The 23,383-nt window shown below is 33.8% G+C and overlaps 1 protein-coding gene across 2 annotated transcripts; it reads left to right on the forward strand.

Moving 5' to 3' along the window:
* The first annotated feature begins 4,995 nt into the window (after positions 1-4,995).
* On the forward strand, positions 4,996-21,507 carry LOC123701714 (mediator of RNA polymerase II transcription subunit 25-like). Of its 2 annotated transcripts, XM_045649219.1 has the most exons (15): positions 4,996-5,248; positions 7,749-7,907; positions 11,379-11,542; positions 11,923-12,077; positions 12,323-12,423; positions 12,916-13,099; positions 13,422-13,676; positions 14,129-14,326; positions 15,215-15,358; positions 15,765-15,858; positions 16,470-16,564; positions 16,794-17,108; positions 17,431-17,556; positions 20,012-20,067; positions 21,261-21,507. In XM_045649219.1, exons 1-14 carry the CDS (start codon positions 5,127-5,129, stop codon positions 20,048-20,050), a joined length of 2,151 nt encoding a protein of 716 aa, XP_045505175.1. In that variant the 5' UTR covers positions 4,996-5,126; the 3' UTR covers positions 20,051-20,067; positions 21,261-21,507. The 2 variants fall into 2 exon arrangements, with proteins under 2 accessions (XP_045505175.1, XP_045505174.1); XM_045649218.1 differs by lacking the exon at positions 20,012-20,067.
* Positions 21,508-23,383: the final 1,876 nt, after the last annotated feature.

Here is a 23,383-nt window from a genome sequence, read left to right on the forward strand (position 1 = left end):
TGGCGATTACTGAATATTATATTTTATTTAAATATGTCATATCATTGCCTTAAAATCCACCCAATTCGGTAAAACCATGCGTTTTAACATCTGTCATTGCATACAGGGTCGTTTACACACACAGACGTATACAAAAATGATAAAGATTGAACTCTAGATGGCGTGAATGTAAAACAAGTTTGGCGTGTATGTATTTGAGTAGTTAGTAGCATATTATATTCTGAATTTCTGATCCATGCCTATTCACTCAAAACTACCTAATAACACTAATGATTTGTAACAGTAAATTATTTCAATAGGTAGGTATTTGAACATTTCCCAACAAGACGTAAGAATAATTATTCGTAGGTATACAAGATACAATAACAAATCTAATACACTATTTATTATTTTATTATTTACTAGCGGTCCGCCCCGGCTTCGCCCGTGGTACATGTTTACGTTTTCTCTCCATAAGAAGTAAGAACCATCCTCGTACTTCAAGGAATATAATAAAAAAAGAATTATCGAAATCGGTTCAGCCGTTCTCGAGTTATGCGCTTACCAACACATTTTGCGATTCATTTTTATATTAGACTAGCGGTCCGCCCCGGCTTCGCCCGTGGTACATGTTTACGTTTTCTCTACATAAGAACCATCCTCGTACTTCAAGGAATATAATAAAAAAAGAATTATCGAAATCGGTTCAGCCGTTCTCGAGTTATGCGCTTACCAACACATTTTGCGATTCATTTATATATATATAAGATTATGTGAAAATAACCAGGAAGGTGAAAAACATATTTACGAAAACATAGTAACATATGGCTGTCGCTACAATAATTATATTTCAATTTTATCTTTTTATACCTAGTAGAACTGGCCGACGAATAAAAAAAATCGTATTAGAATACAATATATTACGGAATAAAAAAAGGATTGTAACTGAATTAGGTAGGTATGTTTGTTTCTGGGCGCACCGTTTTCGACGACGCGACGCGACGCGCGACGTAAGCGTATAGGTATAGGTACCTACTTTGCTAAAACAAACTAATAAAATTGTGTGTGTCTGAAAATTCGGAAAAGCATATTTTGCAAGTTTGTGATTACTTTGATAGTTTACCGATTTATAATAATTGTAATTGTAATTGTATAATATATAATTTGCAATGTGGTGAAATTTCATAAAAATCACGGGCCAATTTTTTGTTTTGAATCCCACCGAAAATATAATTGCGTTATTAGAATAATTAATTACTATACCTACCCACGATCAATTATTACAATATAGTCTCAAATGCATACTAGAGAAATATTGCAATTTGATTCAATTAAAATGCATAGCATACAAAAATAAATTCACAACACAAGAAATTCCGCGCGCAAATCATAGCGCGTGTCAATGAAATCAAGAATGTTTTATATCAAGCCGACGCGGACGAGCGACGACGACGCGACGCCGAACAAAAGTACCTACGACGGACGACCACGCTTCGAGTTGCCAAACACACAGCCAAACAACAATAATGAGTAATAAATTGTTTACAAAAAAAACAAGTTTTCCATTTTTCTGTATGAGTAGACAGAACTTCAAAACGCCACCTGCTACGGTTTATATTATGAACGATGGTTATAAAAATAAAAGTTATATTTGTTGGTGTAAACTATTTTATTGATCAATAATTTTGGAATTTAAAACTGTCAACATTGATTACAATAAAACGCAGTTTTATTTTATTACACTATTGTTTTTTTATCAAAACATGTATTTGAAGTACCATATAATATTATGCTGATCCAAGCATTTTCACTCAAAACTAATATCATTAATGATTTGTAAAAGTAAATTATTTCAATATACATTTCATAACCAACAAGTAAGAATAATTATTATTATTCCTACCTACAACAACAAACCTAAAACACTATTTACTATGGGAAAATAACCAGGAAGGTGAAAAACATTATATTATTATTTACGATTTCGACGCACTCGACTTTTAGTAAAATATAGTAGATAAACATAATATTATGGTTTTGATTTTTGCTACTAGTATAAGAAAACTGCGTGTTCAAACTACTTGTTTGTCTGTCTGAAAATTCGGAAGTACTTTGGTAGTTTACCGATTTATAATAATATTGTATATATCGTTGTTTAAAAAATATTCAAACACAATAAAATATGATATACTGATTTATCACTGGTTTCAGTGATGAACTGATGAGTCAATGTTAGCCACTATACTTTCGTCATACGTGTGTTATGTGTATGATTGATGTGATTTGCAACGTGGTGATATTTCAGAAAAATCACGGGTCAAATTGTCCCACCGAAAATATAACTGCGTTATAAGAATAACTATACCTACGATAAATTATACATAATACAATATAGTCTCAAATGCATACTAGTGAAATATTTTATTTGAATCAATAAAATAAAAAAAAAATAAAAAATAATAATAATACAAAAATAAATTCACAACACAAGAAAATCCGCGCGCAAATCATAGCGCGTGACAATGAAATCAAGAACTTTCGAGCCGACGCGGACGCGACGCGGACGACGAAGGAGCCTAACAAAAGTACCTACAATCATAGGCGGCTCGTGACAAAATTGTATGGCCGTGTTCACTTGAAATAAAACAACGAAAATAGGTACCTACAATAGCGTTAGCAGTACAAAAAAAATGAGCACCACATTATAAATGTCTATTTAATATTTATACACTAAAAATTATAGAGTATTTCAAAACGAATTCAATTATTATTTAGCAATAATTAGAAAATCCCCGAATTTGCATTCGTGATCGTATTCATAGTGTTTGTCTACACTAATATTATAAAGAGGAAAACTTTGTTTGTTTGTTTGATTGTAATGAATAGGCTCATAAACTACTGGACATTTTACCAATGTTTGCAAGTTTGTGATTACTTTGATAGTTTACCGATTTATAATAATTGTATACTTATATCATTGTTTAAAAATATTCAAACACAATATGATATAGGTACTGATTTATCACTGGTTTCAGTGATGAACTGATGAGTCAATGTTAGCCACAATACTAATCACTTTCGTCATACATGTGTATGAACTATGATTGATGTGATTTGCAATGTGGTGAAATTTCATAAAAATCACGGGCCAATTTTTTGTTTTGAATCCCACCGAAAATACATATATTACTAATTGCGTTATTAGAATAATTAATTACTATACCCACGATCAATTATTACAATTTACAATATAGTCTCAAATGCATACTAGAGAAACATTGCAATTTGAATCAATTAAAATGCATAGCATACAAAAATAAATTCACAACACAAGAAATTCCGCGCGCAAATCATAGCGCGTCTCAATGAAATCAAGAATGTAATTTATATCAAGCCGACGACGACGCCGAACTAAAGTACCTACAGTACCATTTACCTTCAGTGTACAATACAGTTTACAGACCTACGACGGACGAACAATAATGAGTAATAAATTGTTTACAAAAAAAAACATAGTTTCTAAGGTCATTAGTTTTATTTTATTTTATTGTTATTTTCTTTGAACGATTGGAAATGAAATTACTCAATTTTTACATAGAACTTTGATTTATTAGAATTATGCTCATTATGTATATGTCGTGGTCATATCGTAGATTTGATCATTTCATGATATGAGTGGCCATTTCACGAAATGGTCGCATATCGTGAAATGGCCAACATAGTTTGATCAGATCGTTAAATCGTCAACGTTTCACGATTTGGTCATCCACATTTGGCCAGATCGTATAAAATATAAAGAGTCCATAAAATATTAAAAAATTTCAGAATAACTATATTCTTAAAACTTGTTTAATGTCATTTAAGTTACTGCCGCGGCAGCGGCCGGCGAATGCCAGAAGCGAATCGTTTTTGCAATAGAAAACAGTTAGGTTAGGTTAGGTTAGACTTTGATAAACAACGCACGAGCCGAGCGAGTAAAGCGAGCGTGCCGCGGCAGCGGCCGGCGAGTGCCAGAAGCGGATCGCTTTTTAAAAAACAAACAATTATATTAATATAGTAGTACTTTCTTAAATTATTTTATTTAAGTCGCATTTTTTCTTAAATACATATAAGATATCCACATTTTCCATAGTACTCGTACCTCTTCGTCGTAAATTCTTTGCTATGACTTTCTTCATAATATTGTTATTAAACGAATTATGAAGTTTTTAACTGCGAATAATTTAATTTTCGCCAGCGGCCGCCATCTTATCACATAAACACAGAGCTTGCAGCGCCTCTACCAACGATTAATGTAACTATTTTACGATATGATCAAATAATTTTGATCATTTCATGAAAAAACCGTGCGTTAATTGGCCATATCGTGAAACGATTTCTTATCATTGATCTGCCCAAACCACATCATGATGTGGCCAAACTAAATTGGCCATTTCACGATATGCGACCATTTCGTGAAATGGCCACTCATATCATGAAATGATCAAATCTACGATATGACCACGACATATATAAGATAACGAACGCGAATGCACGACATCTAGCGCGTCTTATGTCTAAACATCGCCTTTCGTTTAGACATTGACGCGCTAGATCTGTAATAAGTATATAGTCTATGCGCTAGATGTCGTGCTTTATGTCGTGTTTCGCTTGGCAAAAGTCACGCACACTACTGTAGAAGTGTCAAATTTTTCCGGTATTTTACTGTTGTTTTTCTAAGTAAATATTGTAAATTATTGATTAAAAAGGTCGAACGCGCACACATTTCATTATAGAGAAGTGATAAAATGATTAGTTTTAAAGAAATAGTGTCTGTGTTAAGTGTTTAGAGGTAATCAAAAATGTATGGAGGGACGGTCGGAACATCCACCTTAATTTAGTTGTTTTAATATTGGACTTCTTTCGGATTATGTAGCTTGCCATTTAGGGTCTGTGTTATAAAATTTTTATATATCTATATTCTGACATTTGACAAATAGATAAAATTTTTAAATGTCAAAATTCTTATTTCAAAAGTAGTTGTCGAACTAGGATGCATCAATTTTTATCTTGTAGAAATAAACAAATACATTATTTATTTTAGGATACCTTATATAATGGAAGTGTGATATATTATCGAGCAATATTATGCTAGCATAAAATTTAAAATGGTTGTAAACGCTCCAGATTCTCCTATCACAGCCGAAGTTATATTTGTTATAGAGGCAACGTCGGCAAACAGCGCGTACATTAATGAATTGAAAACTAATTATATTATTCCCACATTAGAGTAAGTATTTATAATAATCAGCATATAAAATATTTTTAAATAACTGTGGTAACATACATGATATAAGAGAAAGGATATAGGAAATCAAAAGAAGAGAATCCTATCGGCCAATTGCCTGAAAGTTAACAAGAGTATTTCTTGAATTAAATCCCTCAAAATTTTGCTACTGTTATTATTATTATGATGTTCTAAGTTAGATCAAATTAGGTTTCTTTCAAAGATGACTTAGTCTAATAGCACCATATTCAATAAAAGTTTGTGTGAACATGATGACACTTATACAGGGTTACAGGTAAAGTCGATGTAGATCCGTTAAGGGCATGTAGTACACATCATTTCTGAATGATTTCACTAAATAACCTCCCATCCTAAACTTAACCGTTTTCGAGATATTCGAGTTTTAATTTTTTTTATGAAAATGCCCAATTTTTCGGCTATTCAATTGAATATTTTGAATTTTTTTGACTCTTATGATTATTTTTTTGGTTTTTTACATGAAGAATGAGATGCTTAATTACCTCAATGACTAAAATTGCACGTAAGTTAACTAAATAGGTCATAGTAGACGATCGAAACTTAAGAAAATAAGTACAAATTATAAAAATATATTTTTCTTTTCTGGATATCTCAAAAAATTATTATGGCACTTGCTCTGCAGATATGCTTAAAAACATCTACATTTTATCAGCTATCCAACGAGGTATAACACTCTAGGGTATTTATTAACCTCAAAGGTGAAACTTAGTTTCTAAGGCTACATGGCAGTCAGAATAAATAGCCCTTATTTAATCTTATTAATTTGACTTAAGTTCAGCATCATCATTTCAGCCTACTGGCTTCCACTATTGAACATAGGCCTCCCTCGGCTAGGTACAACCTTCATGCATCCATCGATATCCCGCTATCCTGACCTAGGATATCATTCAGTTTTATAGCATTTTTTTTTGTTCACATCGTCGATCGTACAAATAATGACCGTACGCCAACTATTACTTGAGCGTAAGTGACTAGTTACTGGCTATTGTTTGGAAAATAACTTAATCGGTGCGTTGTTAACGCTAGTTGGCATACAAAGTCACTCACGCTCACGATCGTCGGTGATTGTAGTAAGCTAAATGAAACAATAAATCAGTTCAAAATAACATTTATTCACCTAATGTTTTTGAATAAAATTTTATAGCTCATGTTCTACGTGTCCACCTTTATTTCGCACACATTTTCTCATTCCTTCACGTAGTCCACTTTTCACTACACCATGTGGTTAATGTTCTTCTTATGTCGTTGGCAGCATTTCAACAGCACACAAGCAGCAACCTTTCTTTGAGAACTTCCACTAACGATATGGGGTTGGGCTCACTGTAAACGAGGCTCTTCATGTGCCCCCATACATAAAAATCAATGGGGGTCAGGTCGGGACATCTGGGTGGCCAGGGTAAAGGCCAACCTCGTCCAATCTATTTGTTAGGATAGTTTCGTGTCCAACCATTCCCTAACGCTTCTTCTGAAATGAGCAGAGCAGCCATCATGTCGAAACCACATGTCCCGCAGTAATTGTAATGGGAGATCATTAGTAGGTCACCTAAGTCACACACATAAGTCGTGTGGGAATCCGAAAGCACAATAATTCGCATCTACCATGGACGAATCGCATGAGCAGACTAAAATGGATGGCAAGCAAACAAACGACCAAATACAAAACAATGGGCATGTTGTATCCCCAAACTTGTTTTTGCACATTATTTTTCTCACTCTCATCTGCATAAATCGTTAGTTTTCTCGCTCACACGCACCGGATTAACTTGAAGGACAATAGCCGATGGACCCGTTAGACCTACTACCTGAACCTTTTCAACTGTGTTTTTTTCTATGAGTTTCAATACAACCATAGGTTGTTATACCTCGTTGGATAGCTGATAAAATGTAGATGTTTTTAAGCACATCTGCAGAGCAAGTGCCATAATAATTTTTTGAGATATCCAGAAAAGAAAAATATATTTTTATAATTTGTACTTATTTTCTTAAGTTTCGATCGTCTACAATGACCTATTTAGTTAACTTACGTGCAATTTTAGTCATTGAGGTAATTAAGCACCTCATTCTTCATGTAAAAAACCAAAAAAATAATCATAAGAGTCAAAAAAATTCAAAATATTCAATTTAATAGCCGAAAAATTGGGCATTTTCATAAAAAAAATTAAAACTCGAATATCTCGAAAACGGTTAAGTTTAGGATGGGAGGTTATTTAGTGAAATCATTCAGAAATGATGTGTACTACATGCCCTTAACGGATCTACATCGACTTTTCCTGTAACCCTGTATACTTTCAAATTAACTATTTGAGACTTTTTAATAACTTTTAACGAGATATTAAATTTGCGACTTTCTAACATTTGACCTAGCTATAACTCTTTAGATAATTGATATTTATTAAATCACCAGATAGCAAAAAATTATTTTATTAATATTTCAAATTTTGTTCAATTAAGTGTGTATTTCCAGATATTTCCATGGAGGGGCCTTAGAGGAAGGTGTGGGCAGTGGCTCTATGTATGGAATAGTCACATATCAGTCTGCGGATTGTGTCCCTGGCCTGCCAGTGTCCACATATGGACCTTTCACATGTCCCCAGAATGTTGTAGACACAGTTGATAAAATACAGTGAGTTGCCGCTTTAGTATTAATTTTATGATTATTGAAGTCTCAAAAAGATTTTTCTTTTATTTTGTATAGGTATCTGTTACATAGCCATATAATAACATTTTATTTATTTATAGCCTTTATTGCCAATATTACAGGTTACATTTTTACTTAAAACTAAAATTAAATTTATATGTGGGTGCTGGCGTGTCCTTGTGACACAAAGGCCTCTTCCAACTTCTTCCACTCGCCACGTTCTTTCGCCTTCCGTAGCCATAGCGGCCCCGCCACTCTCCTTATCTCATCTGACCACCTTTTTCTTTGTCTTCCTCTATTCCTTTTATCATCTGCTCTGGGAGTCCATTCAGTAATGACCCTTGTCCATCGGTTTCCCTTTTCTCTGAGCATATGCCCTACCCACCTCCATTTAAGAATCCTTGTCTTTTTTACAACATCTTCTATTTTTGTTATTTTTCTTATATCTAAAGCTCTTTTTCTATGTTTTTTTGTATAACCTAGTATGCTCCTCTCCATAGCTCGTTGGCATGTTACCAATTTTGTGTCATGTTTTTTTGTTTTAGCCCAAGTTTGGCAACCATAGGTGAGTATTGGCAAAATGCAGGTATTGAATAGTCTTCTTTTGATTGTGATATTGTATTGTGTATTTTTAAATATTTCTTTCAGCGACCAGTATCTCTTCCAAGAATGGGCAACCCGTCTCTCAATTTCATGTTCCATTTGGTCGCTGAAAGCTATTATTTGACCTAAATAAATATAAGAATTGACATATTCGATTAACTTATCTTCTATTTTAATTGGGGTTCGCGCTCTATTTGCTATGATTTTGGTTTTTTCATAGTTAATCGATAGTCCCACTTTTTTGCTTTCTTGTGCCAGTTGAAGAAGCATGGTTTGAAGGTTTCCAGGGTTATCTGATATGAGTATTATATCATCAGCAAATCTGAGATGATTCAGATTTGTCCCATTAATGTTTATGCCGAAGTTATCCCAGTCTAATTTTCTAAAGATTCCCTCTAATACTGAGGAAAAAAGTTTTGGTGAGAGTGGGTCTCCCTGTCTCACGCCTCGATTTATAGGGAATACTTCACCTTCGGTTTCCAATTTTACTCTGCCTGTGCTGTTTTTGTATATATTCTTTATGATCCTTATGTATTTATTGTTTATTCCTTGATTCTACATTCGACCTAGGTCAGCTTCACTCTCAGAAATCCCAAAAAACTTGTAACGACCACCGGCACCTGGAATCAAACCCAATATCACACAACTTTATGCAAAACAACTACTGAAGAACACACCCCAAGCCGGTTGGTCACCGTGGGGGAAGACGACCACTACCTTCCAACGAAGAACACTAAGAATACTAAAATAAAGAAAAACTAAAAAATATTTATATAGCTACTTTTAATACACTTTCTTTAAGGACACCAGAAAAACTTACGGAACTTGAACTAGCTCTAGAAGATATTAAATGGGACATTCTAGGTCTGAGCGAAGTAAGACGATTAGGAAACCAAATTGAAGAACACGATAAATATATTCTGTACTACATAGGTGAAACAAAGGGGTTACATGGAGTGGGGTTCATGGTAAGAAAGCATCTTAAAAAACAAATCCTAGAGTTCAAAGGTATATCCGAAAGAATCGCCGTTCTTAATATACGCATTGAGGGATACAAAAATAACTGGACTATAATACAGATATACGCACCAACAGAAGCAGCAGAAGAAACAGCTAAAGATGAGTTCTATAGTCAACTTTCAGATACATTACAGACGGCTCATAAAAATACTATTGTAATGGGAGATTTTAATGGCAAAATAGGCAAACAGAATGAAGGCGAAGAGCATGTAGTTGGAAAATATAGCACAGGAAAGAGAAGTGAGAACGGTAAAAGACTTGTAACCTTAGCTCTCGAAAACAACCTAACTGTTATGAATAGTATTTTTATGAAGAAGCCAACCAAAAAATGGACCTGGATATCACCAGACGGAACCTATCGAAATGAAATAGATTTTATAATAACCAATCAACCTAAATCATTCAAAAACGTCAACGTTATAAATAACTTTAACTTTAACAGCAACCACCGCATGGTCAGAGCAAGTTTATTCAACAAACAACCTAGGAAACGACGAAAATACCTGAAAAATAACCCAACAACAATGTTCGCACTTCCAAGGATTAGATTACCACTCAAAGAAAGAGATATGATGCAGGAACTCTACAACTCGGAAATAAATGAGATTTATATAATAAATAAAATAAAAAATAAGGAAATAATTAAGAACAACCCACTTACCTCGCAGACCATTGATCTTATTCAGAAAAGGAAACTACTACTTAGAAACAGAAGAGACAAAGCCACATTAAAAGAAATAAATAACTTGAGCAAAGAAATTAACCGTAAAATTAAACAAGACAAAGCTGACAGAAGATTTGAACGTATAAAACACCACATATCGAAAACAGGAGGCATAAACAAGGCATTACGAGAACTAAAAGAGGAAAAGGTTGGGATTCCAAAAATGAAAAACAAATTAAACAAACAAATCACAAAGAGACAACCAGTCCTCAAGATTGCTACAGACTTTTATCGCACTCTATACTCTACCAAAGAGATCCAATTAAATTGTAACTTAAGCCTCGAAGACTGTACAGAAGATATCCCACAAATTCTCGAAAGCGAAGTCCAACAAGCAGTAAAATCCCAGAAAAATGATAAAGCACCAGGATTAGACAACATCACTAACGAAATGATGAAAGCTACACTACCGGAAACGTTAAAAAGACTGACTAAGCTCTTCAATACCATCCTGAACACTGAATTCATCCCCATACAGTGGACAACAACTACCATTACTCTCATTCACAAAAAAGGAGATAGATCCGAAATAGGTAACTATCGCCCAATTAGCCTGATGTCGAACGTATATAAAGTTTTCTCAAAAATACTGCTTAACCGTATCACTAAAAAGCTCGACGAAGAACAACCGAGGGAACAGGCAGGGTTTAGAGCAGGATACTCTACATCGGATCATATTCATGTGGTGAAACAGTTGATTGAGAAAAGCCATGAATACAACTATCGACTTTACATGGCATTTGTAGACTACAACAAGGCATTTGATTCACTGGAACACCAATCTATATGGGAAGCTTTGAAGAATCAAGGAAATATAATAACATAACTGAAACTTAATCATACTTTCAGTAATGATGATCCAAAAATCTATTAAGACTGAACATATTCCAGATGGGATGCTTTTTAACAATTTGTTACAACCTCAGAATTTCTAATTGCAATTTATAATTTTTCTTTCATATTATACAGAATGAACCTTAAAGAATATCAGCTATTAACAATGATAGTATCACTCATTTCATCATTTTCATTTGATAGTTTACTCTAATAAGACACATGAAAAACTGTGGAATAACACTAATTTTTGAAATATTTGCTTTATTTTTCAGGTATATAGGAGGGCATGCGGAGAGCAAAGCATGTCTAACAGAAGCCCTCACAGCAGCATTATCATGTTTAGAAGAATTAGGACGCACGGACATACCGCTTCATGTTATATTGTTATGTTGTTCACCACCATACTCTGCTTATGCGGGGGGCTTAGTGCCACTAGGTAAGAACTAAGGCAATAACTATCTTTAGCATTATTTAGGATTGAACTGTTTGATTTAATTTTAATCATTACTAGTATTATGAATAACGAAAATAGAGTGATCCATGATATGATTTTTGTGACTGTAAATAGTGCAAAAACTCTTCATCATGAAATATGTCATTTTCATGAGAATTTCCTTTGACTGTGCAGGCGAAGCCAGAAAGCTAGTACTGTAAAAAAAAATTCTTCTCCTAACTGCATCTTGATGGAGAGGCCAAATCATTACGCTAAAACATGCGTCTTCTTCCTCTCCTTTCTTCTCTTGCAGATGTCAAGTTTAGGACTAATTCAATTTGCTTAAAAAAAATTACAATATAATCATAAGAAATTCTCTATAGGTGCACCAGCAACAGTGGAACAAGCAGCAAGGCTAGTGGGTGAAAGAGGTGCTCAATTGTCTGTGGCCGCTGCTCGAAGAATACCAGCCCTTTTAGCGTTATATGAACATGCGGGCGGTGAATTGCATGCAGCGCAGCAGAGGAATTATGCTAAGGTGATTGAACATTTCTTTTTGAATCTTTCCTTATTTATTTTCTTATTGAATGAGCATTCAATGAGATTAAGATGGGAGAAGATCCTTTTTTAAAGTACCATCTCCGTACTAAGCTGTTTGGATACTTATAAAAGGCACTTTAGTGTACAATTATTGCTTCATGGTGAAACAATTAGTACAAATAAAATAATATAAAAAAAAAAAATATAATTACGGAGTTGAAAAATGAAAAAATATAATTTTAGGATCCACGCCATCTAGTGCTTTTAAGAGGATACAGTTTGAAAGAGCGTCCACCCAGTCCAGCGCCGCCGCCCGTTCCTGACATACAGACTGATGTATATGGGTATGTTTATTCAAAGAACTTAACATAACAGGTTGTATTAAATTTTTAAATTAGTTGTACAAATTTCTCTAAACAAGAATTGTTGTTTTTATATAATATTTATTTATATTTTATTTCAATCTCACTTTGGCTAATGATGTAATATCTAAATATTTTATCGATATTTTTTATCTTTTTTTTCATAATATAAAAATCGATTCAAACATGTGTCACCATGCCGTTAGACCCGTAAATGTGATAGAGAAAGCAACAGGGGCTGCAATAGCCAGCCAATGCCAATAGTACAATTCATGGCATGAAATTTCTGTTATAAATAGGTCATAATGCGGCCTCAGGTGGCGTGCCATTTGCACTTTTTTTTGCTCCATGCAATTTTTTGACATAAGTATAGTTTATTAACCCTCATAGGAGGCCCGTGTCCCATCAGTGGGAACGTATATGGGCTGATGATGATGAGGATAGTTTATTAAAAATCTAATTTCCATCACACAGTGGGCAAGGCCGCGGCGCAGTAGCCGGGCCCCGGGTCCCGGTCCCCACTGCGCAGTTCCCGCGCGCAGCCGTCCCCACTGTGCGCGCCAACTGGCTCAACTCGCCGCGCCAGACGCTCTACACCAACAACTCGGCGCTGCTCACACAGCTGGCGCAGCCCTCCTACCCGCCGCCGCCATCGCAGGTGTGTACACACACACACACATGTACATAACAAATGTACGAAGTCATTTACACACACACACACACACACACACATACACACGTTTAAACACCATGCATGCACATATTTTATTGGCAAAAAAATACATAGTTTTATACATTTTACAAACATACATGCATAAGAAAACATATTTTTACACATCTTGCAAACATACACAGACACATCTGCGAACGTACGCACGTTCGCGTCGGCACAAACACGTCACACGAAACCAAAGAAAACACATTTTCACATACATTCTATAACCTTTATTGACATCTGCTAAAACCAATTTAACTTGCAGCGTATGATCCAACCGGGTCCATCGAACCCGGGCGTAGCACCCGCCTCTGCGAACGTGAACGTAGCAGGCGTCAGCGGCGTGTCCAACGTCGGTAACGTCAGCAACGTCAGCAATGTCAGCAACGTCAGCAACGTCAGCAACGTGGGCGTCGGTCAGATGCAGCGCACGTTCATATGGAGCGGAGTGTTGGAGTGGATGGAGAAGGGCAAAGCGCCCGGTGATCAGCAGAAGGTCACCAAGCATTTGCCGTGCCAGGTATGTGGAATTTATTGTTGTGTAATTAATTAAATAAAGTTTTATATGTTTTCTATAGACCTTTTTCATAAAAAGAAAGGTTTAGAGTCATTGGAAAAAATTGTTTACCTCATCTTCTTTATTCTAGTTTACATTGGCTATTGCTTTAATAGTTTATAATTAAATAAGTCTTATTTGCTTGGATTACAATAATAAAAAGACTTGGTATTTATGTTTGAAGTTAATTAAAAAACTCTGCCTAGCATAAGCAGAGTTATGCTTCAGTCAAATATTTAAGCATGTATGTGCGTTTAGTTGATTATTATATATCAATGATGTGTATAACAACAAAATTAATTATAAAACTCTGCCTGGCATCGGCTTATTGTATATCAATGATGTGCATAACAATTCACACATAAGTATTCAATAACAACCAACGACATTTTATACAATTTAAAATATTATTCCAGGTATCAGCGAACTCAAAGGACATAGAGCCAGAGCTAAAAGTGGATACATGGCCGAACAAGCTCCTAATGCAATTGATGCCAAAACAGCTAATTAGCAACATTGGTGGACAATACTTGAAGGACAGCAAGTCGGTGCTGTTCCACTTGCAGCAGAATGAAGCATTGGAAGCCTTGACCAAGGTCATGGTGAACGGGTTTGTGAGTATCATGTTGGTGGTTAGTGGCCAACGTTTTGCCAAGTTGGGCCAACAGATGTATAGCATTTTTTTTCGTAATTTTTTATTTAATTTTTACTATTTATATGTAATCTCTTAACTAAATACCTTCTACTATAGTAGAGCCATTTTAATAGGCCACATTTGACAGTTCAACAAAATTCAACAACGTAACCTAGTAACGACGACATAGAATAACATGATATTTCGTTTTGTTAGAACTGCACATTTGCTTAACTTTTTTCAATTACGACTACATATTTATAATAATAATGACCGATACAAGTAATTTTAAGATTTCATTTTACTGATAAACCATTTTAAACATAAAAAACAATTTCTGAATTGAACAACTGACGTCGCTACAATTTTGTGTCAATAACCCTTTTTTATTTTTAAATACCAGAGATGTTACTCTAAAAATCGAAATCTGACATCTAGAATCGAATGCATTGATTACTTGTGAATAAAAATCATCATAAATTAATAAATTCGATTGACAAATGTTTCAAATCCTTATCGATTAATTCACTTTAATCGATGTTTTTAAGCAGGTTACCTCTCTTCGAAGATAAAATTGATAGACGTCAAATGTTGCCTATTAAATTGGCTCGACTATAGCTCCTGTTTGTAAATGGTTACTTCACACTTGTCAATATTGGGACTTAATGATGTGACAAGCACTAAGCACTTAGTACAGTGTTAGGGAAAGAATCGGTAAAGTTCATCTACTTATTTGTTTTTATAATATATTCGCATATTAAGAAAAACTATGCATCACAAGATCCTCTAAACCCTAGAGGCTCAGATATACATTAGAATGGTAACATGGAAACAACTAGATCGTTTTTGATGCAACTTTTCTTTTCAGGCTGGCTGCGTGCACTTCTCGCCAATGCCGTCTCCACCACAATGCGATATCAAAGTACTGATTCTATTGTACACACCTGATAAAAAGGCATATTTAGGTTTTATACCTAATAACCAGGCTACGTTTGTAGATCGATTGAGAAAGGTAAGTGTGAAATTGAACTTTAAAATTAATAGAATAGCTTACATTTTTGTTCAGCTGTTTTGCAATATGGAGTTGTTTGAAGTTAAAGTGTTTGGGCGTTAACTAACTGTTTTCGAAAAGGTTAGCATTAAGTAAAATAAATTATAACATTTAAAAACAATAACAAATTGGCCATAGGCGTTTGATACATACAAACACAATGCAATATAGACAAATTACTATTTTAAAACTAAAACTATTTTTTTCTGAATTATTGTATTACTATTACTTCGATTTTCAATATTTATCGTAACAAATAAAAATCAGAGTCACTTACAAAAAAACTACCTACTTAATTTGTCAAAGTTACGAAAAATAATATCTTCTATAAATATTAAAAGAATCTTAAATCAAATATTTATCTCAGGTGATTCAACAACAAAAGATGAATAAACAAATGCCGGCACCAGTAAGTGGTGCTACTGGTCTTCAACCAAATATGCCACCTTCCACTATGCCCAGTAAGTATTATATTATTTACTAGATTTCCGCCCGCGGCTTCGCCCGCGTTTGCAAAGGAAAACCCGCATAGTTCCCGTTCCCGTGGGATTTCCGGGATAAAAACTATCCTATGTGTTAATCCAAGTTACCCTCTATATGTGTGCTAAATTTCATTGTAATCGGTTCAGTAGTTTTTACGTGAAAGAGTAACAAACATCCATACATCCATACATCCATACATCCTTACAAACTTTCGCCTTTATAATATATTATATTAGATATTAATTATATCTGATTGTCAGTAAGAATATATACTTACTTAATGATATTTTTAATAGGTAGTTTGTAAGTTGCAGTATTTTATTTGACTAGTAGACAGCTATAATATTATTATCCAGGTGATATTACATTAATTTGTAAATAATTAAATTTTTACCACTTACTCGGTAAAAATTTAGCTTTATTATTATGGTAAAGTTTTAAAATCTAAAGAGTAGTTATTGAGTTGTCAAAATACTGCAGATATTTCTTATCTTAAATTAGGGGAGATATATTTTTCAATATATATTCTTAATTATAATTTCGCTTAGAAATAATCACACAAAATAAACAATGCATTAATTAAAAACAGGCGGTGGTATGGGCAGTTCGGGCATGTCACCCGGCATGGGAATGAACCCTGGAATGTCCAATCAGCAACACCCGCAACACGCACAGCACCCACAGGTAAAAAGCTCAGATTGTATTTTATGGTTTATCTACAAATATGTAAATCAATTTACCACAAAAAACAGTATGTACTACTAAAGTTTAATTTCTAGAAGACAATCGTCATACAATAGCTTAACAGAAGTCTTTTATTATTTTTCTCCTTTCGTTTTGAATTCTTTCTTTCAATCTTAATTTTACTTGTATTTTTAATAGTAAACATTCTAATAACCTAATTCAATTTCAGAGCATGATGATGGCTGGCGGTATGGGCGGCCAAGTCTCCCAAGTTGGTCAAGTTGGCCAAGTCGGCCAAGTAGGTCAAGTCGGGCAGGTTGGCCAAGTGGGCCAAGTTGGCCAAGTGGGTGGTAAAGGCCCTCGACCAGTAAGCCAACTCGATGGCCTTGAAGCGGCGAGGCAACAGAACTTGGAGAAGATACAACATTTGCAACAAACGTTGGAAGCAGCTCATCAACAAGAAGCACAGTTTAAGTCGCAAATGGACATCATGTCGCACCTACATGCCGCACAGCAACAGGAGCAACATTATAAGCAGTTAGAGGTGTGTTAAATAATTTTAGATTGTTTAGATTTCTGTATATGTCATAAATTGGTATATTTTATTGCTAGCTCAGTTTCTGTATTTAAAAATACTAGTAACTATTGTTATCAGTCACTTTATTTATATTTCCGACATTTACACTTTTCTATATACTTATAAATAACTGTAATCCGCAGCTTCGCACGCCTGTTTAAAATAAATTTTCATGATACAAACTTTCATTCCCTATTTTATCCCCTTGGGGGAGGAATTTATAGGCTTTGATAGATCAGTTAGTCACCTTTACGTTTTTTTATACAAAGATTCCAAATGTAAATTTCAGGAGCAACAACGCAAGCACCAATTGCAACAACTGCAACAAATCCGCGGTGCAGCCGGGCACCCGCCGCGGATCATGCCGCGCGGCATCATGCCCACCAACCCGGGGCTGCGGCATCTGCTGCAGCAGGTAACATAATACTACACTACACTACACTACAACATACTACACTATACTAAAAAATAAAAATAATAAAAAAAAACGAGTGTGTGTAATTATGTACACGCGTTAGAAGTTATACTTCTTTGGCGTAAGCACAGAATACATAATAGTAGCTAAACGCTACAGAACGGACACTCTCCGCCTCCCGCCAAAATTAAACACTTACCTCACCCCGCACGATCAGACATGTTATGGTACCTATTTCCCCGCAAGGACGATACCAACGACGTCTTTAGACGAAACGCAACGAAGATTGACAACATTAATCAAATTGACTTAAAGCAATTTTATTATTTTGGATTTGTGATTATCGTTTTTCGTAGAAAATGGTTAGATATTGTGCTGTTTACGGATGTATTTCATCAGAAAAACGCTAATTTTTTTTTACGCTAGTCACAAATGTGCCAACCATAAAGAGTTTACACACACATTTGCAGTCTCTACAGTGTGACTGTCAAAACTATAATTTTGTATGGAGTGTCCGGGGTGTGGCGTAAGGAAAAAAATACTAGAATAAACAACTTGAACATAGTTATCAATTTTCATACCACCTAGAACTAACTTCATGCTGTTAAATTTAGGTGTCGGTGTGCGCGCGCATCGTAAAAATTCACTGTCATCATTTTTCTCCATCGCGCCAAAAGAAGTATAACTTCAATAATAAAAATTTATTTTTCAAGATACATGACACTATACTACACTTCACACTTCAAATTCACAATTGACATGACGCGACACAACCCTCCGCAACTTTTCACGTGCCACATCTGACATGACACGATATAACACAACATAACTTTGCACGTGCCACGTCTGACATGACACAACATAACACAACATAACTTTGCACGTGCCACGTCTGACATGACGCGACATAACACAACACAACATTGCACGTGCCACGTCTGACATGACACGACATAACACAACATAACTTTGCACGTGCCACATCTGACATGACACGACATAACACAACATAACTTTGCACGTGCCACATCTGACATAATACGACATAACACAACACAACATTGCACGTGCCACATCTGACATGACACGACATAACACAACACAACATTGCACGTGCCACATCTGACATGACACGACATAACACAACACAACATTGCACGTGCCACATCTGACATGACACGACATAGCACAACATAACTTTGCACGTGCCACATCTGACATGACACGACATAACACAACACAACTTTGCACTATACTGCACGACATTACATCACACTACACTATTCTAAACTTGATTACACAAACAAAATAATCATCCATCGCTTTAACATAGAATTTTAACTTGTATATTACAATAATTTGTAAATAAAAAAAGAAAAACATACCATATTAAAAATATCAAAGCATGTCCTTACCCTTAGAGGCTTAGATGATCACTTAGCACTCTCATCCCTTACTTAACCAGCATTTTAGCACCGTATTCATTTGTTATTAAAAATATTATCCAATACTATATAAATACACTACAATAATTTATTGCCTTTTTTCTCATTAGACTGATTTTCTTTAATATTCCAGAACGAAAATTACATTTATTACTTCTCCTATAAATAACTTTTGATTATAGTAACTTATGAATTCATTTCTTTATTGGCACGACACGATGGAAAAAATTTAACAAAATATGATGGAATACGAATGAATAAATCTATGTGTGACAACTTGTAACTAACATATTATGAAAAAAACAACATTATTATTTTTTCCATTTTGTCGAGCTTTAATTTATAATAACGTTATTTTAAATGAATTAAAAATCAGGAATTTTTCGAAATTTACTTTTTAAGGGTTTAATAAATCTTCTTTCTTATACCTTAGTATAAGATATTCTTAGAACTTATTTAAAATATATTTTAGTTGAAAATATCTGATTTTATTCATTTAAATGACGTTGTATTAATCGCTAAATCTTTTTTCAGCTACAAAAATAATGCTTAAAACTCATCATAACCCCTTTTTATTTCTAGGCTTTTAGCTCTTTTCGCACAGTTTCCTGAACTATAAGGGCTTGTAAAAGCTCGTCTAATATTTATTTTAATCATAAGTACTACTGGTTGTTTCAAGTAGTTAATAATAATGCTAAAATTAGAGCTGTTATGACCCTATTACTTAGGTATTAAAAAAAATTGCTAGTGATCTTTACTTAATTTTACTTTGACTGACTGACTTTAATTTTTGGCCAAACATTAGTTAGTTTTTAATATTTTTTAATCGATACAATACTGGCTGACTAATGGCGTCTACAAACAATTCAATTAGACCCTGTCCCATACAATAAATATAATCAACTTCAAAATGTTTTTTTCTTCTTCACCCAGTAAAAAAAAAACATAAAAAATAAATAAAAAACAAAAATGTAGTATACAGTATAAGCGTATACGGTGGAATGTTCTAGCAACAGCAGCCGCCGCGCGGGCCCCGCCCACACATGTGACGTCACGCACCGCATAAGTAATGCTTCACTTTATATACTAACCGTGTTCAAATGCAAATACAATCCTTTATTTTATTTATTCTTGGGTACTTAACGCACGGCATATTGGATAAAAAGGGACACAATTTTGTTTTATATAATATGTCGCAGTCATTTGATTGAATTTGCTTTTTGATTGAATGACTAGCGCGTTCATTGAATGACGACAGAATTGACTTTTTCCAAACGTCCACAAGAAGACGGTTTAGTCATTCAATTAAATGTCGTCATTCAATGAAGGCGCTAGTCATTCAATCAAATAGCAAATTCAAGCAGATGACTGCGACATATATAAAACAAAATTGTGTCCTTTAACATGTCATCCTTTATGTATTCTATATAAGTGTATATTATAATATTATAAAAACAATTGTTATCCATTTATAAAGAATAAAATATAGGATTTTGTTTGCATTGTTTTCTATTTCAAAATAATGAAACATTAGACACTTTTCTATTAGGTTTTATAAGTTTTTCGCCTCATATTATATAGTTATTGTATTCTAACAATTTCAATACATAAACACTAACAAAAAATCAATCTAATGTTTCATTATTTGAGATTAACTTATTTGCAATTCTTTGCTTGACTAGACTCATGGAATAACTTTAGTTTTCACATCGATTCTGCTGTTTCCAGCTAACCAACTAATCCATCATTGCATGAAAATAGTATAGTAATAAATTAATAATTTTAAAGTTTCAAAGCGAGTGTATAAACTATAATTTTTTTAAGAATAGATAATTATTGATGTAATTTGATGTTGTTCAAAATGGTGTTACAAAGCACGTCAACTTTTAGCATCAGTGATTGAACATTTATGTTAGAAAATGTTAGAAATTTAAGTCTGAGTTTCATAAACAGATTTCCTTTACCTGGTTCAGTTTAATTTACCAATTTTTTTCAGCATAGGCGAAAATTTCATCCTCACTGACATTTTTTTCTAAATTCACTCGTTTAAAAAATAGTGTCGTGTAAAAATAGATAATACAGGTAAGTCGATTCCATAAAATTAAGGAACTAAAAAAATATGTCATTTAACATATAATGTTGTTTTTACTATGATTTAATATTTATTATACACATTGGACTACTCATATGAAATCACTGATGCTAAAATCGTGCAAAAAATCTATAACAGTATTTATATTTCTTTATAAAACTTTACAGCAACCGCAGTACCGGCCTCAGGGAGGCTCAGTGCGACCCTCCTCACAGTCACAGCAATTTGATGACGTCAACAATTATAGTGATTTCTTGTAGACATTAAGATTTGTATGGAGGATGATATTATAAGTAAAAAGGTGTGGATATGTTACTTACATTCGATCTCCAAAAACGGTACACTAACGCACACACGATTAGACGCTAAAGTGAGATAGCATGAATAAGTGTCGTGAGCGAAAAAGAAACAACAAAATTAAAATTTTGATAATAATATTCTACACCTTTTTACATATAATATCTTTGTCGGGTGAAAGTAGGATGTATGGATGTATAATAAATTCGTATGTAAAATGTGTACAGATTAGTGTTTGTATGGAAGCAGGAAGGTAGTGTGAAAAAATGCATAAATTTCAAAAAAATGTGGTAATTGTATTTATATAGAAAATGCTATAGTTTTTCTCATAGAGCAGGGTTCATTTATGTCTTCGAAATAATAGTGTATGCATAAGTTTATACCATTTTATTACAGATGTAATTATAAGCGTAAAATGATAAACATTTGTATTTTTTTTTGAAAATTGAATAGTGTAATATGTCGGAAAAATGTTATCCAGTTTATTAATTAAAATTGGCCGTAGATAACCAAAAAGGATCCAACCCACAAAATGTTACTTTTGAGTTATTGAAGTTTGAAGTTTAACCTGTGTTTGTTCATATAAAGACTTGCTTGTGTTAATTGCTTCTTAAGGAAAAGTGTGTGTGTCAATGTATATTTTATTCTTACAAACAAATTTTATTGAATTTAGTTTTATTTCTTGAAATATTCAGCTAAATGTGTGTTAGGATCCTTTTTGATAAAACCTATTTTCAATTATGATAAGTGAATTTTCATTTCGCAAAAACGATTCAAAGTAGCTAATTGCTACTAAGATCCTTATTTTTTTTTAATTTCGTAAATAAAACAACTAACTTTCAATTTTTTTTTCATTATTTATATAAAACATATTATTTCTATCCGATTTACTATTCTTCGTGTGCAAAGTCCGGTTCATCGCCATATCTACATCGTCATGAAGTCTTGGATTGCCCCCTTGGATTGATTTATAGAAATCCAGGCAGTATTTAGATAAATAGTCAAAGATTGACTCCAAATCGTCTAATTGGGCTTTTCTTTAACATTTGGCCATAGTCATTGAAAATCATTATCAGATACCTCCGAAGATTTACCTTTCGAGCCCGCCCATACATACAACTTTTGCATCGACTCAAGCTTTAAATACATAATATTCAGTCTATCCAAATGTTCTGAATCGTTTTTGTTATTAAACCAGTATACATTTCTACAAAATTCAGTTTAACAAAAGAGATCCATGCTTCCTGAATCTTTTTAGTGATTTATCTATTGCATCATAATATCATAAAAATTAAATATCTAAAAGGATCCACATGCTTTTGGATTTTTTTAAACATTTTAGTTTTGTGTTAGTTTCTTAGACTGAGCGTTTTACAATATGATCCAAGAAGAATGGATTGTTTTTACGAAACTAAAATATGGCTTCTCCATACATGTGGGTTGGTACCCAGTGTCAATTTAACGTCAAAATATTCATATTTTACTTGGATTGTTTTTGCTAATCGAAAATATAGACCTAGACGAGCAGTTTGGTATATTTAACTCATTTTCGGTCATGTTGTGGGTTGGATCCTTTTTGCTTATCTACGGCCAATTATGCATTTGTTCTCGGTTAAAATAAATGAATTTAACATCATACTTTGTATTTTGCAATTATGTGTATACTCCTTTCCTGTATGTATTCTAAAAATAAATGAATCAGTTTGATTACATAATAAACTAGCGGTCCGCCCCGGCTTCGCCCGTGGTACATATTTACGTTTTCTCTACATAAGAACCATCCTCGAACTTCAAGGAATATTAAAAAAAGAATTAACGAAATCGGTTAAGCCGTTCTCAAGTTATGCGCTTACCAACACATTTTGGGATTCTTTTTTATATAAGTATATAAGATGTCATTAAAATATTGCAGTTCAGATTTTAAATACATTAGCATTACCATTTTTGTTAGACATGTTTTCTTTACATATATGTACTTACCTATTATTTTGTC

Source organism: Colias croceus, chromosome 22 (genome assembly GCF_905220415.1).
Source record: "Colias croceus chromosome 22, ilColCroc2.1".
Lineage (NCBI taxonomy): Eukaryota > Metazoa > Arthropoda > Insecta > Lepidoptera > Pieridae > Colias > Colias croceus.

Bases quoted from the DNA above. Each gene is read 5' to 3' on its own strand.
- LOC123701714 (XM_045649218.1), top strand. From the start codon at position 5,127: ATGGTTGTAAACGCTCCAGATTCTCCTATCACAGCCGAAGTTATATTT. The intron at 12,424-12,915 runs GTATGTTTATTC...TCCATCACACAG, and splicing joins ATACAGACTGATGTATATGG to TGGGCAAGGCCGCGGCGCAG. The intron at 17,109-17,430 runs GTGTGTTAAATA...TGTAAATTTCAG, and splicing joins AACATTATAAGCAGTTAGAG to GAGCAACAACGCAAGCACCA.